This window comes from Pristiophorus japonicus, chromosome 1, assembly GCF_044704955.1.
Source record: "Pristiophorus japonicus isolate sPriJap1 chromosome 1, sPriJap1.hap1, whole genome shotgun sequence".
In the NCBI taxonomy this organism is placed as follows: domain Eukaryota; kingdom Metazoa; phylum Chordata; class Chondrichthyes; family Pristiophoridae; genus Pristiophorus; species Pristiophorus japonicus.
In genome coordinates this window covers 519270994-519286141 of record NC_091977.1, presented here as the reverse complement: position 1 = coordinate 519286141, position 15148 = coordinate 519270994, and the positions used below count along the sequence as shown (strand labels likewise).

General features: G+C 47.2%; 1 protein-coding gene across 1 annotated transcript in view; it reads left to right on the top strand.

Annotated features, from left to right (window-relative positions):
- The window catches only part of LOC139260488 (piezo-type mechanosensitive ion channel component 2-like), an 851737-nt gene that overhangs the window by 812761 nt on the left and 23828 nt on the right, over positions 1 to 15148 (top strand). The window contains exons 50-52 of the mRNA XM_070877017.1: positions 9680 to 9868; positions 10666 to 10758; positions 12443 to 12615. Coding sequence (XP_070733118.1) covers positions 9680 to 9868; positions 10666 to 10758; positions 12443 to 12615 — 455 coding nt within the window. The remainder of the gene's footprint in view (positions 1 to 9679; positions 9869 to 10665; positions 10759 to 12442; positions 12616 to 15148) is intronic.

Below are 15148 nucleotides of genomic sequence, written 5' to 3'. Positions count from 1 at the left end.
ATATATTCAATGACCCAGCCTCCACAGCTCTCTGGGGCAGAGAATTCCACAGATTTACAACCCTCTGAGAAGAAATTCCTCCTCAACTCAGTATTAAATGGGCAGCCACTTATTCTGAGATTATGTCCCCTAGTTTTAGTTTCCCCTATGAGTGGAAATATCCTCTCTGCATCCACCTTGTCGAGCCTATTCATTATCTTATATGTGTCGATAAGATCACCTCTCATTTTTCTGAACTCCAGTGTGTATAGGCCCAACCTACCTTCATAAGTCAACCCCCTCATCTCTGGAATCAACCTAGTGCACCTTCTCTGAACAGCCTCCAATGGAAGTACATTCTTCCTTAAATACAGAGACTAAAACTGGAAGCAGTAGTCTCGGTGTGGCCTCACCAATACCCTGTATAGTGTTATGTATTAATGCTTGGGGTCACCAGACACCAGAAGGCGCTACGGTCGGAGGTTATTGGGCTGTACGCATGTGACATGTGTGCTTGGGTCACCTGTATATAAGCTGGTCTTTGTCACGCTGGCACTGTTGGGCTGGAATAAAGATGGATCAGGTTGCACCTGAGTGAGTTTACAATAACCAGACTCTTGAGTCATTACAATTGGCGACAAGGTAATTTAAGAACCTTCGCATGCACAATGGGCACGTTTGGAATCCTGGAGAGATTCATGGAGGGCGAGGATTAGGCGGATTTTGTCGACCACCTGAATCAGTATTTTGTGGCCAACGGCATGGAGGCAGAGGCCTACGCAGTTAAGCGCAGGGCAGTTCTCCTCAACGCTTGTGATCCGAAAATTTACGGCCTCATGAAGAATCTTCTCTTGCCTGTACGTCCGGCAGAGAAAGGGTACGAGGAGTTATGTACGTTAGTGGGTAACCGTCTGAAGCCACAAGAGGAGATCATCATATCACGCTACCGTTTTTCACACGCATGTTCGTGCTGAGGGCCAGATCGTGTCAGGATTTGTCGCAGACCTGCGACGTCTTGCTGAGCCGTGTAAGTTCGGGAACATGCTGGAAGACGTGCTGCGTGATGTCTTCATGATAGGCATCAGCCATGATGCGATCCTCAGGAAGCTGTTGGCTGCAGAGACGCTGGATTTGAAAAAGGCCATCGCGACTGCTCACGCAGGCATGATGACGGATGATAATTTGAAGCAGATATCATTGACAAGTCGGAGTTCCACGGCAAGTACTGTAAACAAGATGGTGCCATTATCCGGCAGAGCTGCTCATGCGAAACAAGCCACTGCTCAGAGCCCGCCAACTGGTTCGAACCAGATTTCAACCTGTTGATGTTGTGGGTTAATCATCGGCTTCATCAGTGTCGGTTTAGACAATACTCATACAATGGATGTTTGAAAGTGGGGCATCTTCACAGGATGTGTCCACAACGGAGCAAGCGTGGTGCGGCTCACCACGTGGTTGATGAGGACCAGTTCAGGGATGGCCTGGATACTCAACCCGAGGAGGAAGTGAATGGACTGTATTCATTCCTGAGCAAGAGCCAGCCGATAGTCGTTAATGTGAAGCCAAATGGCGTACCTGTATCAATGGAGCTGGACAAGGGTGCGAGCCAGTTGATAATGAGCCAAAGCTGTGGGACACTAAGGCTGCGAAACCAAAGCTGAGTCCAGTCAATGCCTGGTTGTGTACTTACACTAAGGAACTCATACGGGTGCTTGGCAGTGCAGCAATCGAGGTGTCATATGACGGTGTGGTTCACGAGCTACCATTATGGATCATCCCAGGTAATGGTCCAATGCTGTTCGGCAGGAATTGGCTCGAGAAAATCAAGCTGAACTGGAATGATGTCAAGATGTTGTCCTTGGTGGATGATACTTCGTGTGCTCAAGTATTGAAAAAGTTTCCTTCTTTGTTTGAACCAGGCATTGGTAATTTTGCGGGAGCCAAGGTACGGATTCACCTAGACTCCAATGCAAGGCTTGTCTATCACAAAGCTCGGTCTGTTCCTTACATGATGAGGGAGAAGGTTGAAATTGAGCTTGACAGACTCCAGCATGAAGGGATCATATCACCGATCGAGTTTAACGAGTGGGCTAGTCCCATTGTTCCTGTGTTGAAGAGTGATGGCACTGTCAGGATTTGTGGAGACTACAAGGTTACGATTAACCGATTTTCGAAACAGGATCAGTATCCGTTACCGAGGGATGATGACCTGTTCGCCATGCTAGCTGATGGAAAGTCATTCATGAAACTGGATCTGACATCAGCCTATATGACCCAGGAGCTTGTCGACACTTCGAAGAAACTCACCTGCATCAACACCCATAAAGGACTGTTCGTCTACAACAGGTGTCCTTTTGTGATTTGTTCGGCTGCAGCCATATTTCAGAGGAATATGGAGAGTTTACTGAAGTCCATTCCTAGAACTGGTGTTTCAAGATGACATTTTAGTCACAGGTCGCGACACTACTGAACATCTGAACAATCTTGAAGAAGTCTGACAGCATCTGGACAAAGTGGGACTCAGGCTGAAATGCTCGAAGTATGTATTCATGGCACCTGAAGTCGAATTCCTCTGGAGGAAGATTGCTGCTGATGATAGCAGGCCCACTGATTCGAAAACCGAGGCCATCAAAAATGCACCCAGGCCTCAGAATGTGACGGAGCTGCGTTCATTCCTTGGGCTACTCAACTACTTTGGTAATTTCTTACCCAGATTGAGCACTTTACTAGAGCCACTGCATGTGTTACTAAGAAAAGGCGACAACTGGGTCTGGGGTGCGTCTCAAGATAGAGCCTTTGAGAAAGCCAAGAATCTGCTATGTTCAAACAAGTTGCTTGTTCATTATGATCCGTGTAAGCGTCTTGTATTGGCCTGTGATCCTTCATCATATGCGGTCGGCTGCGTACTCAAACAAGCAAATGAATCGGGTAAGCTACAACCTGTTGCGTATGTTTCTGTCCAAAGCGGAAAGAGCTTATAGTATGGTAGAGAAAGAAGCTTTAGCCTGTGTGCATGAGGTTAAAAAAAATGCTCTAGTACCTGTTTGGTCTTCGTTTTCAACTAGAAACAGATCACAAGCCACTCATTTCATTGTTTGCGGCAAACAAAGGTTTAATACCAATGCATCGTCCCGCATTCAAAGGTGGATGCTGACATTGTCTGCCTATGATTATGTCATTTGCCATTGACCTGGTACTGAGAATTGTGCTGATGCACTGAGTCATCTGCCTTTACCCACAACTGAGATGGAGGTACCTCAACCTGCAGATCTACTGTTAGTAATGGATGCTTTTGGTCGTGAAGGAACCCCTGCCACTGCTCAACAAGTTAGGATCTGGACCAGCCATGACCCTATTTTATCGGTTGTGAAATGGTGTATACTCAGTGGTGATTGGTCTGTAATACCTATGGAGATGTGTGAAGAGACCAAACCTTACAACCGTCGCAAGGATGAACTGTCCATTCAGTCAGACTGTTTACTGTGGGGAAATCGTGTAATCATGCCTAAGAAAGGTCGAAAAAAATTTGTATGTGAATTTCAAAGCACTCATCCTGGTAGTGTCATGATGAAGTCCATTGCTAGGTCTCATGTATGGTGGCCTGGAATTGACTCTGATCTGGAATCTTGCGTGCAGCGAGGTAAAGTACCAGCGGAATCTCCGCTGAGTCTTTGGTCGTGGCCATCCAAACCATGGTCGAGGATCCACACTGATTTTGCGGGCCCATTCGGAGGAAAGATGTTTTTTGTCATAGTAGATGCATATTCTAAGTGGATAGAGTGTGTTATTATGTCATCCAGCATGTCTACAGCTACCATTGAGAGCTTTCATATTATGTTTGCTACTCATGGTTTGTTGTGAGTGACAACGGATCTTGCTTCACAAGTCTTGAGTTCCAGGAGTTCATGAAACTCAATGACATCAGACATGTGAGATCAGCTCCATTCAAGCCTGCTTCTAATGGTCAAGCAGAGCGTGCCGTTCAAACGATCAAGCAAAGTATGAAACATGTAACTCAGGGCTCACTGCAGAGACAGTTGTCATGTATATTGCTCAGTTACAGGTCAAGACCTCACCCACTTACTGGGGTTTCCCCTGCTGAACTACTGATGAAGAGAAATCTCAAGACAAGGCTTTCTCTTGTTCATCCTGATTTGAATGATGGTGTTGAAAACAGATGTCAAAGTCAGCAATGGTGTCATAATCGTGTTGCCGTGTCACGTGACATCTCTGTCAACAATCCGGTTTATGTACTGAACTATGGTCAAGGTCCAAAGTGGATCGCCGGCATTGTTACAGCCAAGGAGGGTAACAGAGTGTTTATTGTCGTGCTCAAGAAGGGGCAAACATGCAGGAAACACTTTGAACAGGTTAAACTGCGGCACACGGATGAACTGGAACCGAGTGAGGAAGATGCAGTCAGTGACTTCACTCATCAGAGGACTCTGCTGACATTACTGACTCTGAACCTTCAGTCTCTGATGTGGTCATGACCACTCCCATCAGATCGGCTACTCAGCCCTCAGTCCCAATGGACTCAGAACGCTCGCCAGAGCCAAAGTTGAACTGAGACAATCAATTCATGTGAGAAAAGCCCCAGACCATCTTTAATTTGTAAAAAGACTGTTGTTAAGATTTTAAAAGGGGGATGTTGTTATGTATTAATGCTTGGGGGTCACCAGACACCAGAGGGCGCCACGGTCGGAAGTCATTGGGCTGTATATGTGGCATGTGTGCTTGGTCACCTGTATATAAGCTAGGTGTCTTTGTCACGCTGGCACTTTCAGGCTGGAATAAAGATGGATCAGGTTGTACCTGAGTGAGTTTACAGTAACCAAACTCTTGAGTCATTACATACAGTTATAGCAGGACTTCTCTGCTTTTATACTCTATCCCCTTTGCAATAAAGGTCAACATTACATTTGCCTTCCTGATTACTTGCTGTACCTGCATACTCACTTTGTGTATCATGCACAAGGACCCCCAGGTCCCTCTGTACTGCAGCACTTTGAAATTTTTCTCCATTTAAATTATAATTTGCTTTTCTATTTTTTCTACCAAAGTGGATAACCTCACATTTTCTCACATTATACTCCATCTGCCAAATTTTTGCCCACTCTCTTAGCCTGTCTATATCTCTTTGCAGATTTTTGGTGTCCTCCTCACACATTGCTTTCCCACCTATCTTTGTATCATCAGCAAACTTGGCTACATTACATTCAGTCCCTTCATCCAAGTCATTAATATCGATTGTAAATAGTTGAGGACCCAGCACCGATCCCTGCGGCACCCCACTAGTCACTGTTTGCCAACCACAAAATGACCCATTTATCCAGAATCTCTGTTTTCTGTTAGTTAGCCAATCCTCTATCCATGTTAACATATTACCCCCAAGCCCGTGAACTTTTATCGTGCAGAAACTCTTATGTGGCACCTTATCGAATGCCTTCTGGAAATCCAAATACACCACATCCACTGGTTCCCCTTATCCACCCTGCTCGTTACATCCTCAAATTACTCCATAAAATTTGTCAAACATGATTTCCCTTTCATAAAACCATGCTGACTCTGCTTGATAGAATTATGCTTTTCCAAATGCCTTGCTACTACTTCCTTAATAATGGACTCTAGCATTTTCCCAACGACAGATGTTAGGCTAACTGGTCTATAGTTTCCTGCTTTTTGTCTGCCTCCTTTTTTAAATAGAGGTGTTACATTTGCGGTTTTCCAATTCACTGGGAATCCCCAGAATCCAGGGGATTTTGATAGATTACAACCAATGCATCCACTATCTCTGCAGCCACTTCTTTTAAGACCCTGGGATGCAGGCCATCAGGTCCAGGGGACTTGTCTGTCTGTAGTCCCATTATTTTACCGAGTACTACGTCATTAGTGATAGTGCTTGTATGAAGTTCCTCGTTCCCTATCATCACCATCATAAGCAGTCCCTCAGTATTGTGGAAGACTTGCTCCCACTCTTAACATGAGTTCTTAGGTGGCTGTACAGTCCAATATCTGAACCACAGTCTCTGTCACAGGTGGGACAAATAGTCGTTGAGGGAAGGTGTAGGTGGGACTGGTTTGCCGCACGCTCTTTCCGTTGCCTGCGCCTGGTTTCTGCATGCTCTTGGCGATGAGACTCGAGGAGCTCAGCGCCCTCCCGGATGCACTTCCTCCACTTAGGACGGTCTTTGACCAGGGTCTCCCAGGTGTTAGTGGGGATGCTGCACTTTATCAGGGCGGCTTTGAGGGTGTCCTTTTAATGTTTCCGCTGCCCACATTTGGCTCACTTGCCGTGAAGGAGTTCCGAGTAGAGCGCTTGCTTTGGGAATCCCGTGCCTGTATGTGAACTATGTGGCCTACTCAGCGGAGCTGATCAAGTGTGGTCAGTGCTTTAATGCTGGGGATGTTGGCCTGGCCGAGGACGCTAATGTTGGTGCGTCTATCCTTCTCGGGGATTTGTAGGATCTTGCGTTGTGGTATTTTTCCAGTGACTTGAGGTGTCTGCTGTACATGGTCCATGTTTCTGAGCCATACAGGAGGGCAGGTATTACTACAGCCCTATAGTCTATGAGCTTGGTGACAATTTTGAGGGTCTGGTCTTCAAACACTCTTTTCCTCAGGCGACCAAAGGCTGCACTGGCACACTGGAGGCGGTGTTGGATCTCGTCAATGCGCTCTTGTTGATAGTAGGCTCCCGAGATAAGGGAAGTGGTCCACGTTGTCCAGGGCCGCGCCATGGATCTTGATGACTGCCCCGAGACGCAGAATGCCCACAGCGCTTGGACTGCCCTCCAGGCCTCCATAACCAGCGCCTGCAAAGAGATGCTCGGTCACTCAACCAGGAAACACCAGGACTGGTTTGATGAGAATGATCAGGAGATTCAAGAGCTACTAGATTGTAAGCGCAGGGCATTTCTGAGCCTTAAACAACAACCCAACTCGGGAGCAGCAAAGCAGCATTACAGACGGCTCAAGGCTGAGGTCCAGGACCTAAAGAACAGGTGGTGGATGGAGAAAACTCAGGAGATACAGCAGCTGGCCGACAGCCATCATGTGTGAGGATTCTTCATTGCAGTCAAGGCCACTTCGGTTCAAACACCCAAGGCCCCACCCCGTTGCTGGCCAAGAATTGGGAAACACTCCTCAAGGCAGTCAGGGCCTGCTGGAAGGAGCACTTCGAAGATCTCCTCAATCGAGACTCTGCCTTTGACGCAAGTATTCTCGACTCCATTCTGCAGCATGCTACCCGCCACCTCCTCAGTGAGACCCCAACACTGCACGAGGTAGAAAAAGCCATAAGACAGCTAAAAAAACAACAAGGCTATGGAATCCCTACTGAGGCACTGAAGTATGGCGGAGAGGCACAACTGTGTAAATAAATGATCACATCTCTCTCATCTGGAGGGAGGAGAGCATGCCGGGAGATCTTAGCGATGCAGTGATTGTGACCATCTTTAAAAAAGGGGACCAGCCCGACCGTGGCAACTACAGAGGAATCTCCCTGCTATCAGCCACTGGGAAAGTCGTCTCTAGAGTCCTCCTCAACTGTCTTCTCCCTGTGGCTGAGGAGCTCCTCCCGGAGTCGCAGTGCGGATTTCGTCTCCTCGGGACACAATGGACATGATTTTTGCAGCGTGACAGCTGCAGGAAAAATGCAGTGAACAGCGCCAGCCCTGAAAGATGGCCTTCTTCGACCTAACAAAGGCCTTTGACACTGTCAACCGCGAGGGTCTATGGAGCGTCCTCCTCCGTTTCCGATGCTCCCAAAAGTACATCACCATTCTCTATCTGCTCCACGACGACATGCAGGCCGTGATCCTTACCAACGGATCCATCACAGACCCAATCCACGTCCGGACCGGTGTCAAGCAGGTCTGCGTCATTGCCCCAATCCTCTTCTCAATCTTCCTCGCTGCCATGCTCCACCTCACAGTCGACAAGCTCCCCGCTGGAGTGGAACTAAACTACAGAACCAGTGGGAACCTGTTCAACCTTCACCATCTCCAGGCCAGATCCAAGACCACCCCAAACTCTGTCGCCAAGCTACAGTACGCGGATGATGCCTGCGTCTGCGGGCACACATAGGCTGAACTCCAGGAAATAGTCGACATATTTACTGAGGCGTACGAAAGCACGGGCCTTACACTAAACATCAGTAAGACAAAGGTCCTCCACCAGCCTGTCCTCGCCGCACAGCACTGCCCTTCCCTATAGCCCCTTGATTATCTACTATTGGGATGTTTTTAGTGTCTTCTACCATGAATACTTTTATAGTGGTTTTATGTGCCTCAGGCTCTGTTAGGGCATAGAGGAGGATTGGGGTTAGCTGGATGAGTGGGGGGTGAAATCACATAGGCTATTATTTTGCAATTCAACATCAAAAGTTATATAAAATCAGTCCTTCATACCATTTTTTTAAATTAATTTATTTGATTTAATACTTTTTTGAATGCTGTTCAGGTGAGGGGTATTAATGCCGAGGAATGGAACTGTTCCCATTTTAAGCATCTAGTGTCAGCATCACATACACCAAGATCAAGTACTTCACAGTTGGATGCAACATTGAGGTCCCTTCTACACTGCTCCAACAACAAAGCTCAACTCTGCCCTCAAAACAGCTCCACCACTGTAACATGTTTTTGTTCTATTTCCCATACCAACCATTCTGGGACCTCTCTGAATGAAACTATCAGCCAATTAGTGCTGAATTATGAAGGGTTTTGTAAGCTGTAAGATCCTGCCCACGAGCAACTGTGAGCAGGGTTAACAACTTCAGATTTGATCCTATTGATATCGTGGGACCCAGATTTGCATGGCCTGTTTATGGAAGTCTTGCTACAGTTAGACAGGGTATTGGTGAGGCCACACCTGGAATACTGCATGCAGTTTTGGTTTCTGTATTCCGGTGCTCTTTGCCTTTCCGCCATTGTTCATTGTTCATGGGTTTACATGTAACCTTCAGGGCTGCTGACCGAGGGCCGTGCGGCTCTTTGTCGGCTGGCGCAGACACAATGAGCCGAAATGGCCTCCTCCTGCGCTGTAAATTTCTATATTTTTTTAAAAAAAAGAAAAGATATACTTGCTTTGGAGGAAGGCCAGCGCAGGTTCACTAGATTGATTCCGGAGATGAGGGGGTTGACTTATGAGGAAAGGTTGAGTAGGTTGGGCCTCTATATTTCTTGGAATTCAGAAGAATGAGAGGTGATCTTATCGAAACGTATAAGATTATGAGGAGGCTTGACAATTTGGATGCAGAGAGGATGTTCCCACTGATAGGGGAGACTAGAATTAGGGGACATAACCTTAGAATAAAGGGTGGCCCATTTAAAACTGAGATGAGGAGGAATTTTTTCTTCTCAGAGGGTTGTAAGTCCGTGGAATTCACTGCCTCAAAGTTGTGGAAGCCGGGTCATTGAATAAATTTAAGACCGAGATAGACAGTTTCTTAACCGATAAGGGAATAAGGGGTTATGGGGAGCGGGCAGGGAAGTGGACCTGAGTCCATGATCAGATCAGCCATGATCGTATTGAATGGCAGAGCAGGCTCGAGGGGCCGTAGGGCCTACTCCTGCTCCTATTTCTTATGTTCTTATGGCAGGTGCCTGGGCTGCTCAGTTTAAGGCCCCCGACCATAATGGCTCCCAGATTACCTGTTTAACGATCTGCTTGTTTACCTTTCGTTTGGGTTTCATTACAGAGATACCCTCAACCACGCGGGCAGAAGAAAAAGAAGGCTGTAAAATATGGCATGGGTGGCCTTATCGTCTTCTTGTTAATATGCATTGTGTGGTTCCCCCTCCTCTTCATGTCCTTGATCAACTCTGTTGCTGGTGTGACAAACACACCTTTGGATGTTTCCGTTACTATAACCATCGGAGGTTATCAGGTAAAATAAATACTGTATCCTTCCTAAGAAAAATTGCACACCAGAGCAAACAAACAATAATCTTTTTATAATTGTGTTTGCTATGCGAGCTTACAATGAACGGCCACATTTGTAACAAATTTGTGTTGGATCCATTTTATTAATTAGTCTCAGACTTGTGAAGAAAAACAATTCATTCCATTCTATGTTTCTAACCCAAGTACCAACACAATACAGTAAGGTGCCAATCATTCAGACTGATTAATGTTGAGGGGGGTTGGGGGAATTAAACCCAATTCAAATGCCTTTTGTCATACAATTGCTTTGAACTTGCAGTTTCTTCTTGGGTTACAACAGGAGAAAGTTAAAAGGAGTGTATTATATTTGTTGCTATAATGAATATTCCGTTCCGAAAGGAACAACCATATGGAACAACCGCGCCAATGGGAAGGCAGCACACATGCCCTCCTGACTGAGGAGGAAGATCATTTTAGTGGGGCTGCTTGCTACAAGAGGTGCTGGACTCCCCCTCTGGAAACATCATACAATCCCCTTGATGTGGGGATGAAATGAGTTTTGGGCAGATATTTGGAGGTTAAATTGAGGAACGGGAGGAGGCTTGTATGGAGCTTAAACGCCGACATGGTCAGTTTCTGTGCTATAGACTCCCTGTAACTATGTAAGGATTGCTCCCAAACTGTAATTGCACCTAAAGACAAAAATCACTGCCCACTGTACTTCTCTCTTGTGCGTCTCTCTCCTGTGGTGCATTTGTAACACAAAGTGCCGCATTCAAATCTGTGTTTCTTTCCCTCAAGCCTATCTTTACAATGAGTGCCCAGCAGAACCAGCTGCAACAATTTAACGCAAATCAGTACAAAAAACTTGAAACCAGATACAAATATAATTCCGTAAGTATTTTCTGCACCATCATCGTTGTAATTTATGCATTGTGTGGAAATTGGAGGGTAGATTGTTAATCTGGCAGAGGAGGTTGGTCACCTTTAGCTGAACTCACCCTGTTTTCATTCTATGAATGGAACACAAACTGTGCAGGTTCTGCTCCAGGCCAGGCGATCTGCTACACTTGGTTACCACCCAGGCCGTTCAGACCAAAATCGACCACCAGGATTGTTGGCCCGCTTTCAGTTTTCTCCCCACAGCTAGGACGGTGGGATGGGGGGTGGGGTGGGGCGGTGGTGCATAGTCTAAAAATTAGAGCCAGGCCTTTCAGGAGTGAAACTAGGAATCACTTCTGTCCTCAAAGGATGGTGGAAATTTGGAATTCTCTTCCGCAAACGGCAATTGATGCAAGATCAATCTGAGATTGATGGAGTTTTTTTAACCAAAGGTATTAAGGGATATAGTGCAAAGGCGGGTATGTGGAGTTAGGTCACTGATAGAAACATGGAAAATAGGTGCAGGAGTAGGCCATTCGGCCCTTCAAGCCTGCACCACCATTCAATGAGTTCATGGCTGAACATGCAACTTCAGTACCCCATTCCTGCTTTCTCGACATACCCCTTGATCCCCCTAGTAGTAAAGATCAGCCATGGTCTCATTGAATTGCGGAACAGGCTAGAGGGGTTAAATGGCCTGCTCCTGTTCCTGTGTCTAGGTTTCTATGAAGGTACCTGTATTAACGTTTGCTGGGATTCCAATGGTACTGGCAGTCATCTGGTACCTCGCCAAATTGTCATTATACTTGTGTGAGTGCAGCCTATTCAACTATGACAGGCATCACTGCTGAGTCCAAACCTCTCTTCCATAGCTCTCCAAGGCAGCGAATTCCAGAGATTTACAACCCTCTGGACTCAACTATTCTAATGCTCTCCTCGCTTGCCTTGCATCCTCCATCCTCAACACTCCGTAAACTTCTCTAAAACTCACTGCCATATCCTATCCCACATCTAATCCCGCTCATCCATCACCCCGCCCTCAATGGCCGACATTGGCTCCTGCTCTACCAACAAATAAAACTTAAAATTCTCATCCTCGTGTTTAAATCCCTTTGTGACTATGCCACTCCTTATCTCTGTAATCTCCACGAACCCTGCAACCTACACCATACTCTGTTTTCCTCTGACAGAGGCCTTTTGTACATCCCTGCTTCCCTTCACTCCACCATTGGTGGCCGTTCTTTCAGCCAATTAAAGCCATGCTCTGAATTGTCTCCCTAAACTCTTCCACCCCTCCTCCATTTATACCCTACTTAAAACTCAATTGTGTAACCAAGCACCCCTCCTAATATCCAAATACACCACATCCATTGGTTCCGCATGCTGCTTATCAAGGCTATGAGGTGCCTTTTGGTCCCGACCATTGTAATTGTTCCATCCCTTTAAATGTGGAAATGCGTGCGTCCTAGTCGTGTCATCCAGAGATTAATCCGAGATTGCACCTGGAGTTGTGAGCTCAGACAAGAGAATGGAGTGTTGTTTACACTTGAGATTCAGGTAGGTCTTAAAGCAGTAGTAACTATACCTGAAGATGAAAATCTCCCCACTGGGTCACCAAAAGTAGTAGTCTCTGGAAGTGGTGTTGGTTGAGGTGTAATTCACAGTGAATTGAAGCACTAATTATACTTTTCCTTAGAGTGCCAGGCAGTTCCTGGAAGCATACATGAAAGAAGACATTGTGATTGCACAACTTGAAGGAAATTCAAATTCTCTTTGGACCATCAGTCCACCGAGTCGGGAAGAGATGATAAGAACATTAAAGGATAACACTTCAAAAATCTCCATTGTTGTTTTCTGGTCGGTTCGAAGGTAAAGTAGTTATGAATGTTTGATTACTAATCAATTTAAGTATATACAACAATTTTCCACTATTTGGAAGTACTCCCAAGAGAATATTTCATTTTGTGATTTACATAATTGTGAAACATAGAAACATAGCCTGCACCGCCATTCAATATGATCATGGCTGATCATCTATCTCAACACAAGGGGCCCAAGTTTCGGGCCACGCCTAAAATGGTGTAGCCCGGAACTGGACGCCTGTTTTTCGCGCCAGAAAATGCGCCTAAAAAAAACTTACCTTTTCTCCGGTTCCCTGCAGGTCTTCTGCAGCTGGGTGCAGTGCAGCACGAGCTGTTGGGGGCGGAGCAAGGTCCCTGCGCTGAAAACAGTGCCGGGACCTCTGCACATGCGCGATACAGTGGGCACACATGTGCAGTAGCTCCAGGCGCCCAAAACTGTGGGAGGGGCCCGAAGCACGCAGCCCCTAGCCCTGGCCGAATGGCCTCACAGGGGCTGCATGGATAAGGCTCCTCCCACCTGACTCGACCTCCGCTCCCCCCCCCCCCCCCGCAACCCGACCTCCGCTCCCCGCCCCCCCCCCCGGATCTCCGTGACCCCCCCCTGGACCTCCGCGACTCTCTCTCCCCGCCCCCCCCCCCCCCGGACCTCCGCGACTCTTCCCCCCCCCCCCGGACCTCCGCGAGTCCCCCGAGACCCGACGCCACCTACCTGTAAATCAAGCCCGAGGTCTTGGGCCCGGCCGTTCAGCCTCCTTCTCTCTCTCCACCCCCCCCTCCTTCCCCCCCTCCTCCTTCCCTCACTCCTCTCTCCTTCCCTCCCTCCCTCCCTCCTCTCTCCTTCCCTCCCTCCCTCCTCTCTCCTTCCCTCCCTCCTTCCTTCCCTCCCTCCACTCTCATTCCTTCCCTCCATCCCTCCTTCCTTCCCTCCCTCCCTCCCTCTCTCCTTCCCTCCCTCCTCTCTCCTTCCCTCCCTCCCTCCCTCCTCTCTCCTTCCCTCCCTCCCTTCCTCCTCTCTCCTTCCCTCCCTCCTTCCTTCCCTCCCTTCACTCTCATTCCTTCCCTCCCTCCCTCCCTCCTTCCCTCCCTCCCTCTCTCTCTCCTTCCCTCCCTCCTCTCTCCTTCCCTCCCTCCCTCCCTCCTCTCTCCTTCCCTCCCTCCCTCCTTCCTTCCCTCCTCCCTCTCTCCTTCCCTCCTCCCTCCCTCCTCTCTCCTTCCCTCCTCCCTCCTTCCCTCCCTCCCTCCTCTCTCCCTCTCCCCCTTCTCCCCCTCCCCCCTTCTTCCCCCCACCTCCCTTCTCCCCCTCCCCCCACCATTTCCCTTCTCCACCTCCCCCTCCCACCCCCCTTCTCCCCCTCCCCTCGCTGTCAGAAACACAAACACTGACAGACAGAGAGTGAGAGACACACACATAGACAGAGAGATAGAGACACTGACAGAGACACACTGGGGGGACCATCCCAGCACGCTGCTGGAGGACTCCCGGTGCTGCAGTCGGTAAGTAGAAAATGTTTTATTTATTGATGGTTTTTTTTTAAATGTATTTTTTATTAATTTTTTTTGATTGATTTATTGGTTGATTTATTGATGTATTTATCACTTATTATTGATGATGGCTCTTTATTTGTAAAACTGAAGTGTTTAATGTTTGTAAACTTCCCTTTAAACTCCCCCCCACCATTCCCTACGCCTAATTTGTAACCTACGCCTGATTTTCTAAAGTGTAGACAAGGTTTTTTCGAACGTATAAAAATCTTCACTTACTCCATTCTAAGTTAGTTTGGAGTAAGTTTTCACTGCCTAAACTTTGAAAACAGGCGTAAGTGGCTGGACACGCCCCCTTTTGAAAAAAAAATTCTCTTCCAAAGTGAAACTGTTCTAACTGACTAGAACTGGAGCAAACTAAATGCCGAGAATTCAAATTTCTAAGATACTCCATTCTAAACTAGTTGCTCCAAAAAAACAGGAGCAACTCAGGCCGAAACTTGGCCCCCATATTCCCGCTTTCTCCCCATACCCCTTGAGGCCTTTTGTATCTGGAAATCTTCTATCTCCTTCTTACATATATTCAGTGACTTGGCCTCCACAGCCCTCTGTGGTAGAGAATTTCACAGGTTTACCACCCTCTGAGTGAAGAAATTTCTCCTCATCTCAGTCCTAAATTTCCTACCCCATATCCTGAGACTGTGACCCCTTGTTCTAGACTTCTCAGCCAGGGGAAACATCCTGCCCGCATCCAGTCTGTCCAACCTAGTCAGAATTTTATAGGTTTCAATGAGATCCCCTCTCATTCTTCTAAACTCTAGTGAATACAGGCCCAGTCGACCCAATCTCTCATCATACGACAGTCCTGCCATCCCAGGAATCAATCTGGTGAACCTTCGTTGCACTCCCTCTATGGCAAGTATATCCTTTCTTAGGTAAGGAGACCAAAACTGCACACAATACTCCAGATGTTGTCACACCAAGACCCTGTATAACTGTAGTAAGACAACCTTGCTCCTGTACTCAAATCCTCTTGTAATGAAAGCCAACATACCATT